This window comes from Streptopelia decaocto (assembly GCF_964273445.1).
Source record: "Streptopelia decaocto genome assembly, chromosome: 6".
Lineage (NCBI taxonomy): Eukaryota > Metazoa > Chordata > Aves > Columbiformes > Columbidae > Streptopelia > Streptopelia decaocto.
In genome coordinates, this window is record NC_138660.1 from 49,072,868 (window position 1) to 49,099,273 (window position 26,406).

Consider the following 26,406-nt stretch of genomic DNA (forward strand, 5'->3'; position numbering starts at 1 on the left):
CAGTCTTTGCTAAGCATTCGTGGTTCCCTGTTCTCACCAAGACGCAACAGCAAAACAAGCATTTTCAGTTTCAGAGGTCGTGCAAAGGATATAGGATCTGAAAATGACTTTGCTGATGATGAGCACAGCACTCTTGAAGACAATGAGAGCAGAAGAGATTCTCTCTTTGTTCCAAATCGACATGGAGAACGACGCAACAGTAATATTAGCCAGACGAGTGTGTCATCTAGAATGGTACCAGCCCTTCCAGTAAATGGGAAGATGCACAGCACTGTGGATTGCAATGGAGTCGTTTCCTTGGTTGGAGGACCTTCAACTCTAACTTCACCTACTGGTCAGCTTCTACCAGAGGTACTTATAAGTAAACAAGTAATTATTACAGTTTGGTTCAGGCATGGAATTTTTTTTTTTTACTGCTCACCTCTGCATTCCTTATCATTTCTTAAATCTGTGAGAAATAACTTGCAACAGTTTCTAAATAACAGAACACAGAGGAAAAAGAGTCCTCAACCTCCTATGTGTTAGCCTCAGTAAAGTATTCTCCTTGCCTTCAGCAAGATATCTGCACACAGAAAGAAAAAACACGAACTGCATTTGAGAATTTGTATATAGTTGCACCTCGTCAACAAAGGTATACATTTGATTTATAACTAAGGATACAACATGGAAATATGTATAGAAAAACACCTACGAAGTTAAGCAGAATGCGGTTACTACTCCCATGATAGTGAATAGAAATACCACTTACTTAATTTATCTTAAAGAAATTTTTCTCATAACTTTTGTGAGAATAATACATAAAATTTGTTGCAATTATGGTACATTTCAGTCTCAGTTTCAGCCTTCTGTAAGCTCAGATGTTCTTTCAAACTTAAAGAAAAGCAAGCTTTTTCATACATAGTATTTTAATATGCATTCTGGATAGTTATTTTGGTGGGTATAATAGCACTGTATTTAACGTGAAAAATATTTTCATTATAAATAAGTCTTGATACCTCATTAATTCCATTACACATCTATTTTCATTTTTCTTTCTCATTCTCTGCTACCTTGATATAGACCTTCATACCAGAAGTTCAATCAGATTACCTTAGAGGTTATGTGTGTATAGTTCTATTCCAGAAATACGTTCATTTGAAAAAAAAGATTTAGCCTTTAAACTCAAGAGTCTTCTCTAAAGAAATAGTACTAGTGAATGCTCAAAAATGGCTTTTCATCGTGACACTAAGATAACCTTGAAATCCCTTATGAGTTCTGCAGGCTTTTTTTCTTTTTTTTTGTCTGGATGGGGATAGAATAATGAGAACAAGAGTGAGTGGTTTGCATGAATCACAGAATCAGTGGTAGAGCTGGAACCAAGATTTAGGAACTTTTTAATCCCAACCCTGTATTTAGATCTCTAGGCTACACTCCAGAAGAAAAAGCAACTGTAAGGACACCTATATAGTACAGAGTAGTGGCACATTAGGCATATTTAAATCAGAGCTGAGTAATATTGCTTTGAAAAGATAATTAGAAGCCATACAAAAGAGAGAAGACTTACATATTCATTACAAGAACAGGTCACAAATCCTGTATGAGCATTGCGGTGGGTGAGAATTAGGTAGAAGAAATATGAAATAAAATGTTATTTTTTTCTCTCATAAAATTTTCCAGTAACACATATTAGATTAGGAATGCAGTTCATAGCATCAGAGAGATAATGAATTCCTAGAATTAAGCTCACCTTGCTTGTATCAAAGTTACTTTCTTAAATACTAGCTCACCTCTTTCTGAGCTCATTCTTTAATTAATTAACATGACTAGCTCCTGGAAATTTAAGGCGATAGGTTTCAACTTTGAATATTTTTTCTTAAAAGAATAATAATAACCACTAGCAAAAAGATACCTAGCAAATATTTTGTTCACAGTTACTTAATTGAGAACCCCCTTTGGTCCCACATTGCCTTGGTATTGTGTCCCTCAGCTGATTATTTGTAGCACTGTACAAAATTCCTACAAAGTTTCTCAATAAAGAACAAAGAAATTCCTACAGGGACAGAAATCTTCAGTGTGTAAGGAAAGTTTAGTATGCTGCACAAAGCAGATTTTGATTATCCCTACTATATATATATAGAGTAAATAGTGTTAATTGGCTTTTGAAAAAGATGTTTTAATTCCTCTGTATTTTATTTACAGGGCACCACTACAGAAACAGAAATAAGAAAAAGAAGACTGAGTTCTTATCAAATTTCCATGGAAATGCTGGAAGATTCTGCTGCAAGACAAAGAGCCATGAGTATAGCCAGCATACTTACAAATACAATGGAAGGTATTTGGCGCATTTTATCTGAGAGGCAGTTCAGTGATTTTCTGCTAACTACATGTACAAAGAAATTATTTACATCATTGCCTTTGTAAGTGTAAAACAGGACGTGTGAAATGTCTGAGCATCAGATACAAAAGGCTTTTGAGCATTTCTAAGATCATTTACACAGTCTAAATGCTTAGTCATTTAATTTTCATGACACCTTCCAAAATATTTCTCTATTGAGTGGACTAACAGAGACAAAATAATTATAGCTAGGGGAATGCCAGAGCCCCAAACAGACAATACAGGGATTTTCTTCCGGGAAGACATCAACAGGAAAAATCAAGTAGGATACACAGAAATGCTATGATAAAGGTAGTGATGTGCAAAAACAGTCATTTCCTTCAGACTTAAAATCCAAGGATAGACAATAGGAAAACTGAATGAAAAAGATACTTTTAAAGAAAATGACCAAGTGTAATCAGCCATGCCAATACACATGAACTGCCTTCCTTGAGCGTTTCTTGAACTTTCTTAGGTAAGTACATCAAAGATTAAAAACTATTATTTTGACTATATGAAAAAAATATACGTCGTTGGAATTGTTTTGCTTATTTAGTGGAAATTGAGTACACTCACATTTCATGCACATGCCAATAAAATACTTTAATAAGTTTAAAGGATCTACCTACTGGCTACTGGCACAGTGTGGCAGTTGTTATAGTCAGACAAACCTGTGCAGGTCCTACAACACATGTTCTAAAAGGACAAGAAATTACCAGGAAAATTTACAATGTTCTTCAGATTACGTTAAATCAGAATTGAAATATACTTTTTAAAGTGAGTTCTGAAGCCCTTTGCTCTCACATAAAACAATAGGTCCTACCTCTCAGCATTCTGTGTTACATGTTCAGAAATGTGATTATTCCACCCAATCCATATATGCCTTCAAAAACACTGACTGTCTTTGTTATGGTTTATAAAGATTACAGAAAACTTTCACTACTTATGATACCCTTTTCTTCCTGGAGGTTACAGGCTACTGTAATGGTAGAGCTTGGTAGTTTTGAGTTTGAGTGCTGTAGCAACTGGTCTTTTAACATCCCCTAATTCCGACCATATAGGACAATATTAGAGGCTAAAATCAATCCACTGCTCCTCAAAGTGTGGAGTTCAGCACTAAATCCTTGTTAGCAAATGCTGTAAAACAGCAAAATCACCCCTAAGTGTCATGATGACAGAGACCTCCCTGTGCTCTAAGGCTTGCAGAAAATGGCAAATTTCAGATTTGGGTTGATGCCACTAGGTAGAAATTTTTATTGAAATTATTGTGGCCATCTCTTACATATTTTGTAGTCTAAGTATTTCTCACTTAAACAAATATCAGTCTTCCTTCTGGGCTGTCCTCAGGCATCCCATCACATTAGACATTAATCTTTCTATTAACTCAGTAGTAAGTTACTATTCATCTATAACTTTGGCAATGTCGGCAATGAAATGGAAGAAAAAATAGTTTGTAAAGATCCTTACTGAAAGCAGAGTTGTTCTGCTAATACCAACACTGTTCCGTTTTTCAAATCATAGACACTGCAACTGTACATTTTCAAAGCCAAATGATAATTTTAAAAATAAGAAAACAGGCACTCTGTATATTAGAAATATTGATTCAAATAAGAAATTATAGAAATGCACACTGAGTCATTTATCTGTTATGATAGTGGTAGTGGTTCAGTGTAATGGCAAATATTATATTTTTAGTAGCTCAGATCAAAATATGTACATGTTACATACCTAACACGAAAACCTTGTGTTTTATGAAGCTTATACAAATCATATACATCATCACACTGATCATGGAGTCATGTTAACTTTGAATACCTAAAATTACGACATCTGCTGTAAGCAACCTAACTAAATGTCTAGACTCTCCCTACTGTCATAGGAAAGAGACAAACAGATTTCTCTCTTTAGATAGATGTCTGAGATGATTAACTCTTTAGTGATAACTTCACTGTCCACTGGCTGTAGAGGAGCTTAAATAAATTAGATGCTTAACATTAAGATGGTTAAACATAGGTAAGGGAAATCCCATGTCAGTGTGAACTGTTTATTTGAATGATTTAATCTTTTTATATATTTTAAAGAACTTCCAGAGGATGTAATTGGAAGGTTTGTGGTTTTGTTTTGTTTTGTTTTTTCTTTTTTTTTCAGAGCTTGAAGAATCCAGACAGAAATGCCCACCATGCTGGTACAGATTTGCAAATACTTTCTTGATCTGGGATTGCTGGAGTCCATGGTTAAAAGTAAAACACGTCGTCAATTTAGTTGTGATGGATCCATTTGTTGATCTTGCTATAACTATTTGTATTGTTTTAAACACCTTATTTATGGCCATGGAACATTACCCAATGACAGAACAGTTTAGCAGTGTCCTTTCTGTGGGGAACCTGGTAAGTAGTTTGTCTCACACTACTTGGTGTAAAAATACCCTATCTAAAAGAAGAAATGCACGAATGCATTGCATTGGTTTTAAATTTATTCCAGGTTGTTTTTTATAATCAGTTTAGAAATTGTATATATGATTTTCACAGATAAAGCAATTTTTGCTGGAACCTTTAACTTTCATGAATCTATTTTGTCACTACTATAATGAAATAACTGTATATGTGTGGAAGTGCAGTCTTCACTGAATTGTCAGATTTCTTGAGGTCTACTTTGGCTTTTTTCTTTATAATGTTAAGATAGATTATCCAATTTTTACCACAGTACTTATATTCCACTATAGAAAGTATTTTTCTTCTGTAAGAGATTGGTGAAGTATTCAGATGTCAGAATTTCTCTTTGAATTTTTTTCAGTTATGCTACAGTGAAAGTACATGTTCAAGAAAGGCATATTTCTTGGCAGCAAGTTGGTAGTAAGTCCTTGCCACTTTAGGTAGCTAAAAATACGTTAAAAACTAGATTATTATTTATTCTCTAACAAAAAGCACATTGTATCTGTAAGATTATTAGTGATGCCTTTCCCAATTTTAGCCTGATCCGGAGATTTAGGGTTACATGTAATTCCTTTTCTGCGCACACACATAAATGTGGCATAACACTTCGATGTTCTTGTCTGTTTCTCTCCATTTGCTTCTGATGCTCAGGAAGCTGAGGACTGAACCTTGCAAGTGTTTATTTCAGAAGATTCATCCATTTTTAATTTTTTTGCCAGCTCACATAACTACCAATAGTTTGCACAGGAGAGCTCTGGATTGCCTCACACAGCATGCAGTCCTGAAAACCAAAACCAGCCAAGTGGTCTGAATTAATCACTCAAAAAGATTGATTTTGAAAAGTCTGCTAATGTTTCAATGGAGCAGTAATAGATTTCTCTGTCACAGTAGGTTTTAAAGTCTAAACATTCTCCTTATGTATACTGGTAATACATCCTCCTATGGCTTTTCTAAAGAATAGAAATGATAGTGAACTTACTACTTACGTGTTTGTTCTTGGGTGCATTACAGTTTCCTTCCTCCTGGACAATGATTTTATTACTGGCATATTCTTATATTAATCAGAGATTACAGACTGTCATATTTTAAAATTTTGGTCTGTCGTATTAGAATTATTTCTCCCCAACCATTTATATTTACAAGCTCTTCTGCCTTTTCCCATCTTGTGTCATTAATTTTTTACTCTAAGCCAGCAGCAGTCATATTTTTAACTACCTTTACAACAATCTAGTATCCTTAATCAGGACTAAATATATGCAGTGAATACTATTCCTGCTGATTTCAGTTAAATTTTTTGTTCCTCACTGTGTTAATCTATTAACCCTAATTTTGTAATTTCCATTCAAAATATGTTAATTTGCTCTTTGCTTGTGACATCACGGTCTGTTTGAGGATAAATTAAATATGACAAACATGACTCTGCCTTTTCTGTAGCATTTTAATGAGAAGGAAGAAATAGTTCTAAAATGCAATTATTCATCTTCATAATACTAAAATTCATTCAGTATTCAATAGTCAAGAGTAATTATAGGAAAACTTGAGTTTTCTTCCATTGAAATGTATTTTTGTGTATTTGGAGATGCAGTTATGCTCAAGAAGAAGTAGTTTGTGGATGGGTCAGGTTATTTTTGAAGGAAATATTTTAAAATGAAATTAGTTTTTCCCATTATTTTGACAAATATGACAGTTTTGTCAAGAATAATCTTGCTGTATTCTCTTGACCACACATAGCAATACCTGTTACCTTCTTCTAATTATATGGTAACATCTATCATCTCTCAATTTAATAGTATAGTGCTTCTTGCTACATTTCTAGTTTCTCAAAAGTATACACTTTAAAAATTGGTAATATTTACACTTTGCCAATGGTGAATGTCTCCACAGCATTATATCCACCTCCTAATCTTCTCAAATTAAAAGTTAATCATGAGTATAGTTATAGAGTGTCATAAAAAGTCAGCTTTGTTTCCATAAAACTTGCTGTAAGAGGACTGAGAATAAGCTGAGTAAAGTACTATGACAAGGCTATGGCACAGTATATTGGTTCACTTTAGTAGACTTTTGGATCATCCAGGATATCCTTTGAGTGTTGTGCAAAATATTCATATGTTTTTAGTGGTTTTGCATTATACTCCAAGAGCATTGGTAATTTCACACTTGGCGCTTCTAGATATTTCAAAGAACATTATCACCATGAAATTCTTCTTCCCAAAAGGCAATAGCCATCACACAGAATAGAGGCTGTGCATGAAAACTCTATATCCTTACATGAAGTCCAGTGCAAGAAACTCCAGCTTCCCCTCTTTCAGCCATACTCTTCAGCTCTGACCTAAAAGAGAGACCTTAGAGAGACTGTTCTTAGAGAGTCTGACCTTAGAGGGTTTCTTCTAGCACTTCCTTTTAGACTGTGAGCAAGAAAAAAACATGCTGCCAAGTCTTCTTTTGCTTTACTGGGACTATCCTCTAGACAAGGGGTGTCAAACTCATTTTCACCCAGGGCCACATCAGCCCGAATGTAATTTTAGGCCGAATCAGGCCGAATGTAATTTTAGGACTGTATAAAAGTAACAATAAATTAAATTACTCATAACATCTCAACTAATTAATTACATTTTGTTTTAGGTATTCACTGGAATATTCACAGCAGAAATGGTACTAAAGATAATTGCCATGGACCCTTATTATTATTTCCAAGAAGGCTGGAATATTTTTGATGGTATTATTGTAAGCCTTAGTTTAATGGAGCTTGGTCTTGCAAATGTTGAAGGACTATCTGTTCTTCGGTCATTCAGATTGGTAAATACCTTGATAATTAAACATCTGCATGCAATTGTTTCACTCAAAAAAAATGTGCCAATTTCTGTAATAATTACCAGTACTGTGAAGATATATACTTAAATGGCTCACACTGTTTTTCCTACATGCCTAATTTGTAAGCCATATTTGATAAGTACAAGTTTAAGATGTTTGTCAATAGATATCCTTTGATATCTTATGGTACCAAATTATCCTATTGATAACCCATCCTCCTGATATCCTTTGCCAGCACAGAATTTTGGAAATCTTGTTTATACTGATTTTGTTAAGATTCATCAAAGCTGAATAGCTGTAAAAACATACATCTTGCCACCAGGATAAAGAATCACAACAAATTTAATCTTTATATTGTGAACAGTACTTTGTGCTAGTCATAAAACCCTTATGTAGATTCTCTTCTCACAACATTTATTTTAATGGGCACCAAGAATAAACATTTAGTAACTCACATGTAACAAAGAGTCATCACAATATGACCCTAGGATGGCACTTAAACTGAAATATTATTGAGCTTCTACTAGAAATGTCTTTTTTAATAGAAATTACTACTGTACATGAACTACTTTATAGGTATGTTTACTGGAGGCACAAGGTTGATTATTTAAAAGTTTGTCTTACTAATAGAGTTCCCACATCACCTGAAATCTTAGAATATTTCCAAGTATACAGAGCAGGAAGTAGTGACTTAGCTTATTAGCACCAGTCACAATGGTACCCAACTTCACATACCATGATTTGGTTACTGAAAATTATTTGTCAGTTAGTGTTTATGATTTGAATGGGCATGACAGTATCAGCATCAAATTCTTCCTTCAAAAATTGTCATCTTACTAAGTCTGGAAGACCTAACGTGGTGCTAAGGAAAATGTGGAACCAAGCCAGCAGAGAGGGTGTAGTGAAGGTGATTAAAAGAGCACAAACTTCAAAAAAGTGTTTAACAATTGTTCAGTAACCATCTGTAAGTGGGTGTTCAAAAATATTAAAATCAAAAGTGGTACAAAGACAAATTGTGTGTGGTTTTTTTTTTTTTTTTTTTCCTATATGCATCTCTGCGATGAAATGCTGAATGCTCCAGTTTAGGCAAATACACCACGCACCCCGCTTTCCACTAAAATAATAATATGTTCCTACTGAAGAACAAATTCATCTACAGAAACTGATATGCTCTCCTAAACAACTGCAACCTAGCTTCTGTTTCATAACTAACACCAATGTTTCCTCTGTGTTTTTGTTTTTCAGCTTCGAGTTTTCAAACTGGCAAAATCTTGGCCAACTCTAAATATGCTGATTAAGATTATTGGCAACTCAGTGGGGGCTCTGGGGAATCTGACCCTGGTGCTGGCCATCATTGTGTTCATTTTCGCTGTGGTGGGGATGCAGCTGTTTGGGAAAAGCTACAAGGAATGTGTCTGCAAGATCTCCAGTGACTGTGAACTTCCACGTTGGCACATGCATGACTTTTTCCACTCTTTCCTGATTGTATTCCGAGTGCTGTGTGGGGAATGGATAGAAACCATGTGGGACTGCATGGAGGTTGCAGGCCAAACCATGTGCCTTATTGTTTTCATGCTGGTCATGGTAATCGGAAACCTAGTGGTATGTGATGAACACTTCTGAACATTAACTGTGATGCAAAATGCATGTAATTTACAGCTGGGCAACGAGAATGTTTGTTGTATTTCTGTTTAGAATTAAAAAAGAAATCTGAATGTGCTAGAATTTGCATAAAAACAGATTATGATCCCCTTCTCCCTCTTTTCACTCATTTCTGTACACTGAAGTGCTCTCACCATGGAATACACCAAAATGTCAAGTCAAACACCCTATCATGGAAGTGCTGCAGCTAATTTAGAGGTGCTGTTTAAATCCAAATGTCTTTCTAACTACTCTTGAAACAATAAAGCTGATGCTGCACCAGCTCCTGGGCAGCTGCTTCTTCAGAGAAAAAAAATTCTAATGCGCTTCCTTACACCCATTACAGCTCATTCCAGCACTCACACTTCTGACTTAATAAAGCATAATGTAGCTGTTGTTATATAGAATATCTTGAATTTAAGGAATGAACTTTTTGGCCTGTTTAGGTGTAAAAAATAGAAATGAAATACAGAGTCACTGGATGTCTATCCTAAAAATGCTTTTGAAAGCTTCTAACTCAATATTATAGAAAAAAGCAATTATATAAAAATTTTAATTCAAGCTGACAAGTTAATATGCCAAAGGTTCAATTGCTAAACATTGAATTGGTGAGAACTTCTTAGAAATGAAGATTATATGAGGAATGTACCATTTACAGTTTTACTTTAAGTTTCTTTTGCTGTTAATCTTTGCAGTTCATTCTGATATGCCTACAAACTATATTTCACTACCTGTCAAAATTATCTTCTTTTAGTGTTATATTTTAACATGATTGAGCCTTTTATAAATTAGAATTCAAAATGTTTTTACATGGCCATGCGATCTTGACATGATATCAGCAGAAATGTGCAGAGGTCCAGAAAGAAGTTATGATGAGTAACCTGCTCTACTATTTTTTTAATTTTTTTTTTTAGCATTAGCTTCAGCATAGAAGTACTGTTTCAGATTCACATTTTATTCTTTCTTCCAAGTGCCTTTTTACCTTCAGGGGTCTTTTCTGGAACTGTGAAAGTCTGCAGAATTGAGTCTCAGAGAAAGTCCAAATGAGAGGCCTAACCCATTTAGCAATGGGAAACCTTACTTATACCATTTTGCCATATCATGGCAACTTTCGATGCCTGTTGGTATATCGGACTGAAAGTATGAAATGATTAATTGCTTATAAGATTTACTGAAATACTTACAGTTTATAGGAGATTATATTAAAACAGCTATAATGATGTTTGAATTCTGAGGCAATAAACCACAGTTCTAAGGCAATAGTGGGGCTAAGATTTTTACCTGTTGATGAAAGAAGTCCATTTATTTTATATTCTTACATAAGAGAAAACAAAATGTTCATTTTTTGTCTAGTGAAAACGGAAAAAATCCAATTACAAATAATATAGTATTATAAATAGTAGAGATTAAAGTGTGAAATTATTTTTTTAAATATTCCTTTTATCCTTTTATGACAAGCTTTATAGAATTTAAGAGACAAGCTCAGAATTAAGAGAAAATCATAGTCTCATGGTATAATCTTCCAAATAGGAGTTAGAAATGATAAGTAGGTTATTAGAGCATTAACTGACATTAACTGACATTAGTTTCTAAAATATTTGCATCACAAAATGCATCTGATGTTACAAATTATGTTTATTTAATTCTACTTAAATTCCAAGTGATTTTAAGAGATCTGGATAGCAGCTTTTCAAACTTCGGAGGAATACGTAGAGCTAGAATTTTTGTACCTTTTTTTTTTAATTTTAGAGTCTAAACAACTATGCTGGTTCAAAGAAAGATCAAAAATTTAAAATATTTAGGTATTAGCTTGTCTTTTTTATCTTCTGAGTGAATACTGATCAAAATAAGTAAGGGGATCTTCTGTAATTTAAGGTGCTATATTAGTGAATGTTGCTTTTCAAAACAATGTGTGCTATTTGACAACATCCTGTAAAAACACTCAATTCTTGTATGTATGTATTTACCATACAGCTGCATTCTCTCATCTTTTAGGTATTGAACCTGTTTCTGGCCTTGCTGCTGAGCTCATTCAGTTCAGACAACCTTGCTGCTACTGATGATGATAATGAAATGAACAATCTCCAGGTTGCTGTGGCGAGGATTCAGAAGGGAATAGATTATGTTAAAAAGAAGATACGGGAGTTCATCCAAAAAGCCTTTGTTAGAAAGCAGAAAGCTTTAGAGGAAATTAAAGCACTTGAAGAGTTAAACAACAAGAAAGACAGCTGCATTTCCAATCATACTGCCGTGGAAATAAGCAAAGATCCGAATTATCTTAAAGATGGGAATGGAACCACCAGTGGTGTAGGCACAGGCAGCAGTGTGGAAAAATATGTGATCGATGAAAATGATTACATGTCATTCATAAACAATCCAGGCCTCACTGTGACAGTGCCAATTGCAGTTGGAGAATCAGATTTTGAAAATTTAAATACAGAAGAATTTAGCAGTGAATCTGATTTGGAAGAAAGCAAACAGGTAAGATTTTTTGTATCTTAACAAATAAATTGAATTAATACATTAACATATTTCATAATTACATATTTAGAATTGTTTAAAAACTATCATTGCAGGAAAATATATTTCATATTTTATTATTTTATGTAATTATAATTCAAGAAAAAAATTACCCTATGTGATGATATGCTAGAGGGTCCTTAAAAACATTTTGAATACTGTTTATTAGGATTTGGAAGATGCACTATTTTAAATAGGATTATTTCTTTCACAATTTTATGAGGTTTTAGAACTAGCATACATCTCAGAAGGCATTCTTTCTGTGGTATATAATGCGATTAGGTGTTATGAAATAAAAGCATTGTAGAAGGCTAAGGAACAATCAAGCGTATACAGCTTTGCATACCCACTCACATATAGGTGCAGAAAAAATGTTTTCTCTGTTTAGGGTAGTTCTAAACTTGAACCCTGAGAAATCATAAAGCAGTGATGTATTCTGTCTATTTAAAATGTTTTGTGATTAATATTCATACCAATTTTGGGTTCAGAAACTATGGCTGGCTGAATTGAAGTAATCCAGATACCAATCAATGTCATGGCAAAGCACTACCTCAGGTTATTCTGGAGAACAGAATAATCCTGTAATATAGATACATGTGGAAACAGTTTACTTGAAAGCCTTAATGCTACTGTTATTGTTCAAAGAGACAGAAGTTGGTCTGAAAACCAGAAGTCCTGTGCCTCAAAGTATGAGTGGCTCAGATACCAGAAGTGATCATGAACAGGTGATAATGGTATTCAAGGAAAACTTCCTATGTTGGAGTAATAATCAATGACTAGCTAACAAATGCTTTAGCAGAATATAATTATATTCAATAACATTAGAAATGTAGGAACTGTGAGCTTCAAGGGATCAGGAATGATGGATAAATATGTTTTCAATTAGATTAGAAACTATGATGTTGTGTGATAACTCATTAATACACAAGGGTTTGTTTACCATAAAGCTCTTCTATAAAGAAGCCCTACATTTATGACTGTATCATAACTGTAAAGCTGCCAGATTTGCAAATAATACTGTATTCCTCAGCAATACCAAACTACACTACATAACAGTAATGGATAGCCATGATCCAGTTAATCACAGTATGGTCTTTTTGCTAAAGAACATAAAGGAACACAAAGAGCGTGTGTTTATTTGCAACTACAAATAAGGTTAGTCTGCATAACAATTATAAGATTAAGAGCAAGATATTATATCATCTGACTGAGTTGCTCAGTTATGAGAAAAACATTTTCAATGCAGACATATAAGATAGTATAGCAGTAGTGCTTATCCCTGACAATTTAAGAGTATGAGAGACACAGTTATGAGATTAACCAGTATAAAAACAAAGCTTTCAGAGTGACTCTGGGTCTGAGAGTTAAGTATTTTTCATGTAAGCTGATCAAAGAACCTTCAGCAAAGTATTTTCTTATATTCTGATGTTTTTTAAAATGACATTTCACTATAAATTTTGTGCTTTCCTTGCGGTTAGTTTTGATAAGTACAGTGATGAGTGCCTTCCTGGTAACTCCATCTTATGAAGTTACATGCCTAAAAATTTCCCAAACATATTACTTTCTTAAAAGTGTGTACTGTGCATTAGGAAGCTGGGAAGCTTAAAAGCTCTGCAGATGCTGAATGTGCGGTTCTGTGACACGTCAGCCCCAGGAGCAGAGCTGGCTTGGGAAGTTCCTGTCCACACCTGGCTCCCGGTCTCCTGGCAGTCTTTACCACTTTCTCTGCTACAGGGCTTGTGGGTCTGTTTTATAAGGCACATCACCGGAGTGATGTTAGTTAAACAACATTGTTCCATAGTTATTATTTGTTTATTTCTTCTTTAAGACAGATCAAATGGTTCTGTTTACACTGTACTGCCATACATTCTATCAGAACGGCTGAGGACAAAACAAAATGCAATGCAAAGGCAGAAACTCCTCTGCTTTCAAGTGAATATATGATGTAAATATGCCCCAAGAAAAAAGAGTAAAAGCCCTTGTTGTGCTGAGAAGTTCTGAATGATACCAATTGCAAGGTGACTTTCACAAGTCAGTTGTTCTTTTCACTCCCGTCTTTGCTTGGGTCAGGCATCATGCTTTTTTTCTTCTAAGGCTATTCTCAGATTTCAGGACGATAATCAATTGAAAGAGTTTTTTTTTTTTTTTTTAATGAACTTCAGATCTATCCATATGTCTTCAGGAAGAGAAACTAAATCCAAAAGTCTGTATGAGCAATTTGAAAGCAAGTATTTCAGATGACTGTGGGAAATCCACCAGTGAATGATGGATGGTGTCTACATTAAGAACTTGTAGATAAATTTTCAACAGAGATAGGATAAGTTTAGGACTTCTGTGGAGCCTCAAAATTTCCATAGAATATAATAATCACTACCATTACGAAGCTGGAGCAATAGGGCGTCCCTCAAGCTCTGCTCACTCACAACTGTTTAGCGCTTAACTGTCCGACACGTATTCATACAGTGCAAGTGTGCATACTGTGGATGGTATCTAATAAGACAGGAATTTCTTACCAGTGCCCTGAAAATTGTGAATTCTATATTAACTGCAGTTTCTGCCCTGGCTTCCTTATTCCATTGTTTTGGGATGAATTTTAGGGAAAGGATAAAGTGCTTTTTCTTATTGTGTGCATAAAAATCCACCTGCTTTGGTAATACATGAAGAGATGTTCTGATGTGTGACAGAAATTTGTGACCATGACCAATCTTCTCCTATCAAGTCAACAGTACTGTTCAATCTTTTGCTGCCTTCTGATTGTCTTTTGAGGAAGATAAAGAGTATATTGGCGCAGTGTTTAGGTTACTTCTCTAGAACAGTACACCATTGTTTGCTTTATTTTGCCTCTCGAGGGTAACCACTGAGACAGCATTCCTGCCAGGAGAAGGCCTGGTCTGCAAAACAAGGGGTAAGAAGCCAGAACTTTCCTGCCTGAACCGTGGCAGTACATAGCACTTAAAATACCCTCAGGAGGTATGCCCTTTGATAACTTTTTTGTTTAACAAAAGAGCTGTGGGAAGTTAGATCTACACAGGAACTGTAAAATTAGACATTTTTTTTTCTGGTGGTTTACTGACTGTCACTGATGTTAGAGCAGAATGATTATTTAAAGTCTATCAGCAATAACAGGTCATGCTGGAAGTGGGGCAGGGCCAGTGCCCCTGAGGAGTGTGCCAAGAGCAGGTAATTACTATAGCAACTGTAACTGTGGGTGAGTGAAGAACAAATTGTAGTTTGTGCTATTTTTATAATCAAATATACTATGGTGCAAAATAACTCTGACTACCAAATTTCTTTTTGGAAGTCTGGCTCTTTTTTTTTTTTTTTTCCCCTTTCCCTCCCATTTAACAAAAACACTTACTAATTACAGAATCACAGAATGTTAGGGATTGGAAGGGACCTCGGAAGATCATCTAGTCCAATCCCCCTGCCGGAGCAGGAACACCCAGATGAGGTTACACAGGAATGTGTCCAGGCAGGTTTTGAATGTCTCTGGAGTAGGAGACTCCACAGCCTCCCTGGGCAGCCTGTTCCAGTGCTCTGTCACCCTCACTGAGAAGAAGTTTCTTCTCAAATTTAAGTGGAACCTTTTGTGTTCCAGTTTGAACCCATTACCCCTTGTCCTATCATTGGTTGTCACCGAGAAGAGCCTGGCTCCATCCTTGTGACACTAGCTAACAACTTCCCAATCTACCAGAATCTATGCTGGAACCTGGTTGCAAGTTCCGGACCTAAAGAAGATCTTTCTAACACACACCACTAGAAATTCGGGCAACTCTCTGTTTGGATGCAGCATAACAGTAACATTTATCAGATTTAAAAGTTACCCGCTACTTTAGAGTAATAGTTGGCTGAAAGAACCTGAAAGAAGTGAACATTTCATTGATACTTTGAAAGAGGATTGCTTTAATATCTATTATCAGAAAACAGACAATGAATAACTGATGAAAATATCCAGTGAAATAGCCATCAGAAATAACAGATTTCTGCTCTGAAAATAAGATACTTGAGATAATTAACTTTGAAAATAATAAGAAAATTAGAAGTAACTAACAGGAATAAATTGGTGCTTTTTAAAGTTAATACTGAGGATGCTGTTTCTATTACAAAATATGCCTGCTAATCAGTGAAATAAATGGACTATATCTATCTTACCAAACATAAGCCTTCAAACTATCGTATTTTGGTACCACTTCACAATTGTTCATTATACCTGAGTCACAACTTTATTAATAAAGTTCTGGATTTCAACACAGAAAAGTAATTTCAGAGATATTAATCAGTTATGGAAAGCTTATTTAACAACTAAAGAAATACCTACAGGCCTTTATCATTCAGAATTCCAAAAACCTTTCTATCTACAGTATATGTACACTAAGTACAAATTCAGCTTGGAGAAGTAAAGTTGCTCAATTAACTTCTGAACCCACAACAGAGAGTTTTAATAAAATTAAAAGTACTCCTCATCATCTAATTACCTGAATTTTCAAAACAAGGAATGAGTTCAGTTTTCTGATTGGCTTCACTAGTGCTTTTGTGACTTTTTGTGACTAAAAAGACAGGAACAGAGTTCTTGCATTCCCAAAAGCTACGCATTGCCATTGGGCTTCAACACATTTCTTAGCCAAAACATACCAAAGTAGTTATTTGATCAATTTTTTGGATGATGTTTTTATAGCATTTCTTTTAAAATATCCAACAATCTAAATTCTGTTTTCTAAAACAGACCAGTTCTGGGACAGTATCTTCAAAATTCACAGATTCTTTAAGTTCTGGACTAGCTGCAGATAAGTAATGAATGATGCTGTATCTCTGGATACCCCAATGGGCCACTGTCCACACACCAATCCAATACGCTTTTGAAACAATTAGAGAGAGGTTCTGGCATCAGACGTATTTAGCATACTGAATCTAAATTAGAAAACTTACACAATGTAATATTTCATCACATTTAATTTGAACAGAAAATAAGGAGGTTTGTTTTCATTGAGATCTGTAAGTTCTAACACCATTATTAGAGGAGGAAGGAGGAATGGGAAGACATACATCTATCTTCAAAGTATTTTGCTTCCTTTATGTACTCTTGTTGCAAATAAAAGAGATAATCACATAGTCAGCTAAATGAAAACTAGAACATTAAACCAAAAAACCCTTAACATTTTAATTAATATGCATTAAGCACTATATAAATACTGGAATACTTTCAAAATCTGCTAACCATGTCTTTACTAATTTAATTCATTGTATTTTTATTTATGAATTACAGTTTCAGAGTGCAAATTCTTAGGTCGAGCTTCTGCATTTCTTATTTCTCTAAAATAAACTAAAAAGTTCTGTAGAAAAGTTTGCTGAACATTTCAGGTGGTATGTATTTCCCTTTTTGCCAACTGATGATAAAATATTTAATAATTATGTTTTAATTGTGTTAAAGCCATGTTTGAATTAGAGATTCCAAAAAGAGGAAAACTAAAGATCCTGTGTCTTGAACTTCACAACCTACCATTCTTACTTCTCACAGGGGTAAAACCAAGCTGGAGCAATCAAGAATGCAGCTCTGGTGCTTTTTAACCAGGTAGAGCAACGTGTCACCACTTTCACACAGGTTACCTAAGCAAGTTATACATATATATGTGTACATATATATAATCACTTTTAAATGGACTTTGACTGGCCTGCATGCTATTCAGCTATGTACCTTTCCTATCCATTGCAAGACAGTAGAAACATGCACAGCTGCTCTCTGCTGAGTCTTGGGACTCACATCACAGCATGGTCAGGCGGGACTGGCAACCCCAACATACATTTTTTAACTCTGCTAATGATTTTTCTGAATATTTTAATACAGTCTTTAGCAATAACTGCATGCTCTAGAGGTTTTGAAGTATGGCTCATAAAAGTACTGGAATGTTACACGGTAAAGAGGCCAAAGAAAAAGGGAGCATGCATAGTTTTTAAAAAATAAAAACAACCCTTTTTGATTCAGCCCTTATAAATGTAAATATTTAATGAAATGTGTGAAGTGATATATGTAATGATTACTGCCACAACTTTAGCTCCTTAATGACTAACACTTAAACTATTGCACTAGCTACTTGCATAAAAATTACGCTTATAGTTTTAAATCTACAATGCACTGTAATGCAAATCTTCAAGGTGCTACGAACTACCTTCTGTATTCATTTGGGCAGTGCATATCTTGAGTTTTCTAAGATGTAAGCAGATCAAACAGTTTCATAATTGCTAATATTTTGCTTAGCAAATAAGCCCCCTTATAAAACTCTCAGAGTAAAGCACTTTACAAATACTCTTTTCTTAAAACTTTAAACTCCATCATAAATAGTGATATTTTGGAATGTGTTTCACGACAGCAGCCTGTGACTCAGCTGGAGGTTTCACTTGGTGTAAATTAGAAAGACTATGGAGTAGTCAGCATCATTTCTATAAAATTCCATGCATATTTACCCTAGTTTTTTTTCATTATAAGCAAGTATAATCTCCGCTGATGCGTAACTGGCAGAGCCAATATGGCACAGGAGCCAAATTTACATGAAACATAGGAGGTCAAATTATCCTAGTAAAACTAGCCATCAGAATGTTGTTGGAATTGAGATTTCAGTCCTACAGCAGGATTCAAAGCTGCTTCCTTCAGGCACAGTGTCACGGGCTACAAAAGGATAATCTAATAATTTTTTTTTGTGCCATTGATTATAGTGTGGTACGATCTACCCATATTATATCATAGTATAAATTGTCCAGATATGCCAAAATAAATAAATATTTGTAAAATATTCTGAAAATTCTCAGATTCTACTGATTAAATTTTAAACCAAGATATGCTTCAAACATCAAACAAAACTTTAAGGAAAGAGATTTTTAAAGTAGATTTCTTGAGATTATACAAAAGTCAAATATCCTATGGTCTGAGATGTAAAGTCAGTTTAGAATCACTTTGTAATTATTGATCCCCATTATTTTATGTTTTGTCACCCAATTACAGTGCAGCTTTCGAGATTCGAAGGATAAAAACACATGGCTGAATTACCAAAGACAATTTGTAATGGCTGAATCCCTTTATTTTATTGTCACCTGAATCATGAAGCCGTTTGTAAAGCTTAAAATTTTAGTAGCCTGCTCTTGCTCTTATTGAAATCTAGAATAAAATCAAATGAGAGCAAGACCGGGTCCTAAGTGAATGCATTTAATTGTAAATGGGCACATTAACATGCTGTTGGTCAAAGCTTGTTTTAGTGATCTAAGCTTTTGAAAAGAGATGCACTGCTCTAAAAGGACAGTATGGAGGCTGATTCTACATATATTAACCAAGTATTTGGTTTGGTGATGAAGCATTTTTTAATGTTATATCCTATACAATAATATTTATAATACTGTTTTCAGAAAAATATAATCCTAATGAGGTAGTCTTGGTTTTTATTTTATTTTTGTATGTGGTTTCCACAGTATTGCCCAGGCTTCTGCTTTAGTCAAGCATGTTGTTTTGCTGATTCAGGCCTTGAGAATGCTGCATCATAAGCAATCGCTTTAAAATGTTTCCTTGTAAAGGAAAACGTGATATCACTGAGGATGAAAATAAGTATTTACAGGGCATGGCGTGTTCTGGTGGCTGATAATCACATTTTTGAGGTGAAAAAAAGATTGTGTTAATCCATCATGTATCTTGAGCTTCCTACTAGTTTTATTAGTTTTATTGCTAGAAAATAAAGATCATTAAAGTAATCTTATTTAAAATGCAATGGTTCTTTCCTAATTTAGAGTCTTGAAGTGAAGAAGAGGAGTTCTATTAACTTAATGACTTTTTTTTTAATAGTGCAATTGTTTTAGATTATTTGAAAAAGAATGAAGAAAATGCTTTATGTGAAAAACAATGAAGAGAATTACAGTAGGTTTTGTTTGTACTGATTATGAATTGCATCTCAGACACTTGGTTTTAGCAACTATGCTGACAGGACTATGCAACAGAGTTTACATGGGAAGATGCAGCTAAAAAATTGATTGCCTTTTAATTGGCACTCATATAGATGAATAATTGATGCTTACTCTGAACCTTTATCTTGTTACTATTAAGTCAGTAATTGATTTAGTGATGATGGATCAGGCCATGAATTACTTTAAATTTTCCTAACTTGAATGTCGCAGATTATTATTTTCACAATATTTGGCTTTTATTTAATGAAGAAATTGCCTACAATTTCAGTGACAGGTTTCAGACTTCTTATTTCTTTGTATTACTATGATGTATAATAAGAGAGTTGATTCAGAAATCTTATTTCATTTTTGAAAGAGAGCCATACGTGTGGATAATAAAGTGGTGTGGTAATAATGCTGAGTACATTAATATGCATTTTGGTCTGTAAAGGTATTACAAAAAGCAAGGTTTAAAATATTCTCCCTATGTGAAGTACGTAACATTTTGTTTCAGACTTACTCATCTACATGACCAGTAATAAAATTATTCCATTTAGAGGTAATACGGCTGTAACAATTTTACAAATATGAATTTTGGAAATCCCAGAGATTGCAGTATGAAAAGGGAAACATGATATTTTAATATGTTTACTAAAAATCCAAATCTCAATGAATTTATCCAAATATTTTCACATTTGTCAATGTGACTTTCCATGTATGACAGACTATAATATTTAAAAAGGGAAAGAATGTTCTTCAAACTCATCCACGTGTGCTTGTCAGAAATCTTTTCTATTATGCGACAAGTCCTTTATTTTTGGGCACAATGCAATATCAGCCATGCAACCTGATGTCTGAGTGACCCCACATCAACTACATCTGCACGTGTGTGTGAAGGGCAGCTTCTTGAAACTTAACCCTGAAATTACCCATCACCCAAAATAAATGTTTTCAAAATTTCATTCATCTCATGAAAGAGTTGAATATGAAGAAAGAATTGCTTACCAATGTAAAGATATATGTGCCATTTATTTCATGTCTGGCTGAAAAAAAATCCCTTGGCTCCCAATGCATTTTTCTGAAGGGACTGGGTTTTAAATGAAGTTGTACATAACCAGTTTAAATTTGCAGAAGTGTCTCTGAAGAAGAGAATACATGGAAACAACACTTTAAAAAGTTATTGTTCATTATATGATGCAAAATCATTCAAATAATCTGAACAGTGTTTTTCTTTATATTCTAAAAATGTCAATATCTTGAAAACTAAATAAGAAAAGTAATTGGTCTTAAGCATTCTCTCAACGCATTTGTGTAGAAAGGTCTTCATATTCGTCAAAGGGCATGATCAGATCTGCTTAGCTGAAACCACAAATTCAGCCTGTGACCCCATGCCCTTTTGTTACATCAGTGAGTGTATAAAGTATTTAAATTAGAGGTGCATTCTAAATTCCTCCTTGAAATTCGTACCTATTACTGCTACCTGGTATATACCAGAAGTATTTTACTGCCATGCTTTTTTTAATGTTGCTTTCTGATTACATGCCTTGTTTCACAGTAAAAGAGAATGCATTTTGGACGAAAGCAATTAAAGAGACAAATGGTATTGACAACTGAAAACAAGTTGCAAATTCTGTGTCTAGTTATTGCATTAGTTGTGCACATCTTTAGCAGGTTTGTCCTTTCAAAATATGCATTCTTTAAAGGACAAAATTATGGGCAGTCTTGCATGAATGATGAACAGCTTCACCTGATCCAAGTTTCAGTGTACTTGGTAAAAAGTGACTTAATTTCAGTTGCTTCATGTCACTCTCCAGTTCTTGCAGTTTTCAGCTCTAGAGGTGCTTGTACTGTAGTACAAGCTCTTGAAGCTCTTGAACCAGAAGCCCGTTTTACAGAAGGTTGGAGAATAACTGTTGACTTAAGAGATGTATTAGTAAAATGGCATGATTACTAGGCATATTTAAGTTCTTGGGACATTCAAACCTGTTGGACCTTGATGAACTCAGTATTCTTACCCTAGATTGCTGGAAATTGGATGTCAAAACAAGGTTTCCCTAGGCTTTGAGTAACTTTCTCTGCCTGGCCATTGCATACATGTACACAAAAATGGTAGAATGATAGAAAAAAACTGTATGGAAAGAATCTCAGGTGGTCTCTCAATATGCATGGGAGACTGGAATGCAAAGATATTTGGATTTGGTAATTTGTGCATTCTGCAAAAATTAAATTGCGCAGAAATACGCCATTAAATGCCATTAAATTTACAACTTTTTAATCCAGATATGGTGTATGTTTGTGAAAACACCATCTCTAGTGGACATGAAGAGACATGTGGAGCTTTCTGTTAGTTCATTCTTCTGGGAAAACTAAGACACATTTTCAGTGTTATCCTCTATAGTAAAGAAAACGAAATAACTCGAGAGTGTGGTACATGCAAGCTCTCCAGTTTTAATACTACCGAGAATACTTCAGAAGTCTTATACATGGATCAGGTTAGTAGCTAAATTATATTTAATTGTTCCCTATGAGAAGACAAACTGGGAAACAGAACTATTCACTGTACTGGTCATTACTATATTTTTACTCCTGGTGATGGATATTTGTTAGTATAAATTTAGTGTTCTTCACAAGTCAGAGACTGGTATGATTTGATTCAGTATCATTTCTTACAGAATATGTATCTAATGAGAAAAAAAATGTTCTGTGGAATTTTACTTGCAGAAACTAAACGCATCCAGTTCATCAGAAGGCAGCACAGTTGATATTGCTCCTCCTGGAGAGGGCGAGCAAGCAGAAATTGAAAGTGAAGAAGCTCTTGAACCAGAAGCCTGTTTTACAGAAGGTTGGAGAATAACTGTTGACTTAAGAGACGTATTAGTAAAATGGCATGATTACTAGGCATATTTAAGTTCTTGGGACATTCAAACCTTGATGAACTCAGTACTCTTACCCTAGATTGCTGGAAATTGGATGTCAAAACAAGGTTTCCCTAGGCTTTGAGTAACTTTCTCTGCCTGGCCATTGCATACATCTTGTAAATAAGAAACTTCATTGACTTTTCTATTCTTAAAATGCTTTTCGTTTATTTGAAAGGACCCTTGAAATTTGGAACAAGTTAATTTTTGTGAGACTCCAACAACAAATGGAAGTTACATACCAACTGTCACAAATACCAACATTATCAATATTTTGGGTTGGTTAATTATGCCTACTGTTGTCTGATTTCTCTGCAAATTACTTATCTGAATTCAGATATTCAGCATCCTATAAAAGAGGATCTCAGTGTTTAATTTAAAAAATGATGGTAAAATTTGTTAAACCTTCTAACAATGTTGATACCACAGTAAATATTGACTTTGAAATAATTTGCATTTGGATACTAATATCTCTTAATCTAATGCAGGTTGTGTGCAGAAATTTCCATGTTGTCAAGTAAGTATAGAGGATGGAAAAGGAAAAATTTGGTGGAATCTTCGAAAAACCTGCTACAGCATAGTTGAACACAACTGGTTTGAGACTTTCATTGTCTTCATGATTCTCCTCAGCAGTGGAGCACTAGTAAGTAGAAAAAAAATGCAGATGCTCAAATATTTAGATATCGCCTCAGAAGCAACAGAAAAGTTCAAATTTGCTTTGCTTGGAGCTGTATAAAACTACCTGCATTCCATCACTTCAGAATGGAATGAAACTTGGCCCAAACTTGAAAAAGTTCGTTACATTTCACATGCACTTTTTTAGTGATACTTCCAGTTTGCCACTGTAAAGCTGGCACAATTTTATTTAGGCCACTGTAGCTACTCAAGATTAAAATTGCATGCTGATTTGCAGCATGTTCATCAAGAGATTTGAATACAAAGGACCACTGTTATCTGTGAATATATAGCTACATGTATTATTTGAAGCTCTTAACTCCTTCCAGGCTCCGCCACTTCTTGGATTCTCCTACAAAAGACCATACCAAAAAATGGGATAATTACTTCATTCTGTTCCTTTTTTGGAGGCAGGAGATAGGGAAGAGTGTGATAGCAAATTAAAGCTAACAACCACTTTCCAACAAGGTTTACATTACCCACCTTTCCAGCCTTACTCAAGTTGAACATCTGCTACAGTATCAATGTGCATAGCGCACAGTGCACATTCTAGCAAATAAATTGCTCTTTAATTTTACTTTTGGACATAAGTTTGATTGATGGTGCATAGAAATGTAAACTGCCTAAGTCCCTTCTAGAATGGACTAGACATATCTGGAACAGATTTTTTACAAGCAAGGGTCATTTTTGTCTGTGTATGCAAAAGTTTCTTGATACTACAGTGGATGAAAATTCATGGTTTATTTCTTTATTCATTAGTAAGATACTTCCAAACTGGGGAGCACACATAAAGTTGCTCCAATTTGTAGTATGTTTAAAGATGGGAAATATGTAAAATAAGAGGATGCAGAAGAACAAGTGGAAAGATTAGCTCTAACCTACTTAATTTTTATCATGTATTCCTCATCTTTAACATATGTATTCTGTGAAATGTTAGTAATACCTGAATACATTTTTTTCACAGGCTTTTGAAGATATATATATTGAACAGCGCAAAACTATCAAGACCATGCTGGAATATGCTGACAAAGTCTTTACATACATTTTCATTTTGGAAATGCTTTTAAAATGGGTAGCATATGGTTTTCAAATATATTTTACTAATGCCTGGTGCTGGCTGGACTTCCTGATTGTTGATGTAAGTACACAGTTTTCCATATTGTAAAATTCACTAAAGTCCTTTACATTGTAAAACTCATTACTACTAAGTAATCTTCTCATAACCACGCAAAAATGATTCACATTGTATAGTTATACTGCATTAATAATAGCCTGCAGTGATCTGGACACATTATTTAAAGTACATTTATATGTCAGAAGGAAAAGAATGGCTGGCGATCATTTTGTTCATTCTTCAAGGTTAATAATTTCATTGCCAGGATGTATCAAACTTGAGATTTTATGAGGAAAAAACCCTAATTTTGACACATGCTATTTTTAATGGACTCTGATCATACTACCTTATTCCTTTGCAAATCCACATTGTGCAACTTTCTTCTGCAAACATTGCAGCTTTGAAAGCGAAACAATACATTTGGTCCAGATTTCACCTGAGTTCTCAGAACTTTGTCACCCAAAACTATCCTGTCATCATTTTTAGTTAAATAGAAAGACAGTGGCTATTTGGTCTAAAAAATAATTAGTTCTAATGGGCTGACAATCTGGAATAGTTAAATCAGCTCTGACTTGGCAGGGTTTATGACAGAAGAGAATACAAGATTTCTTGGCTGCCTTCCCAGCTGTGATATACTTCTGTGCAAAGGCCTTGCTTATGTTGTCAGAAGGGATCAAAGCTGGTTTTACTCCCAGAATATTTTGGTCTCTTGCCTTCACACATTATCTGACCCAGTTCATCGGCTATACATGTCCTCAGCATGGAACAGAGATGGCATCTCAGGGCAAACGTGCATTTATAGTAATTTTTTGCCTGAGCTACAGTATTTCTTGAGAAGTTTGCATAAATCCTGGTCCCATACTTATTCTTTATGAATATATAACAGAAATGTATCGGATTTGTGACTCCTAGAGGAAAAAAAAAACCCTGGCTAGACTGGCCTACAACTCAAAAAGGCAGACCTTCTCTTTTTTTAACATGCTCAAGTTAATTTTGTCTCACTGTTAATCTCTACCTCTGTCCTGAAAATCTGCTAGGGTGGAGCAGTGTGAATGGTTTTCTTAAGACAATGTTAAAACAGAAGAAAGACGCTCCTTTCCAGAATTAAGTTAAGAATGGACTTTTTTAATACATAAAATACAACTCATGTTTTAATTATTCTTTTTGTAACATAAACCTAAACAGATTATTCAAAGCCATACTCCATGGTTTATTAATAATAGTTTAGCGTCAGAGATGCTGTTAGCTGAACAGGCTCTCAGAATTCTAAAGAACATCATTGTAAGTAAAGCGGTTTATTTTGCCAACCTTCTTTCCATAATTTTTAATTTTATAAACAAAAGCATGACTAAGTAAGTTTGGAACCTTATACTTTTGAACTGTATGCGATGTTGCAGAAAGTGGTAAAAAACGTCTTTCTGGGCCTAAGGCTAATTCAGCAATTCCTTTAGCACCACCAGACAGCACTTGAAAGAAATATATGAACTCACATTATCTTCCTATAGAAAAGCAGAGAATCTACACTGCTTTAACAGGCAGTTTAAACAGGTGTGATTCAGTGGCATGCTCCCAGTGAGAACACCGGTGAGCACTTCATTGGAAGTAACTAAAGTTAATCAAATTGTTTAATTCCATTCTCTAAAATTATTCAAGAGTAAACACTGATAGTCCTTTGTGGCTTTGACCTTCAGTATCTTACATACCTGAGTCTCTCACTGTGAGAAAGCCATAGTTGCTCTCAGTGATTGTGACCAAATTAGATTTTAACAATTACACAAAGAAATGGCAATTTTCAGCTCTGTCGGTTTACAGCCATGACAGATGACTCTTGGTACACCTGGCTACCTCAGTTTAAGACCTTATCATGCCATCTCTCTGCCCCACTCTTCTGCCAGATCACAGAATCACAGAATGTTAGGGATTGGAAGGGACCTCAAAAGATCATCTAGTCCAATCACCCTGATGGAGCAGGAACACTTAGATGAGGTTACACAGGAAGGTGAATATCTGTAGCAAGGAGCAGAT

General features: G+C 34.7%; 1 protein-coding gene across 9 annotated transcripts in view; it reads left to right on the plus strand.

The window, feature by feature from the left end:
- Window positions 1–26,406, plus strand: part of LOC309441198 (sodium channel protein type 3 subunit alpha) — a gene marked incomplete at both ends in the record, with an annotated part of 60,291 nt that overhangs the window by 17,821 nt on the left and 16,064 nt on the right. For 4 of the 9 annotated variants that reach the window (XM_082055696.1, XM_082055690.1, XM_082055689.1 and 1 more), the window contains 9 exons: window positions 4–369; window positions 2,179–2,311; window positions 4,502–4,740; window positions 7,408–7,581; window positions 8,842–9,198; window positions 11,233–11,718; window positions 22,399–22,519; window positions 23,081–23,235; window positions 24,232–24,405. In XM_082055696.1, coding sequence (XP_081911822.1) covers window positions 4–369; window positions 2,179–2,311; window positions 4,502–4,740; window positions 7,408–7,581; window positions 8,842–9,198; window positions 11,233–11,718; window positions 22,399–22,519; window positions 23,081–23,235; window positions 24,232–24,405 — 2,205 coding nt within the window. The remainder of the gene's footprint in view (window positions 1–3; window positions 370–2,178; window positions 2,312–4,501; window positions 4,741–7,407; window positions 7,582–8,841; window positions 9,199–11,232; window positions 11,719–22,398; window positions 22,520–23,080; window positions 23,236–24,231; window positions 24,406–26,406) is intronic. The other 5 variants (XM_082055692.1, XM_082055691.1, XM_082055693.1 and 2 more) reach the window with 2 other exon arrangements.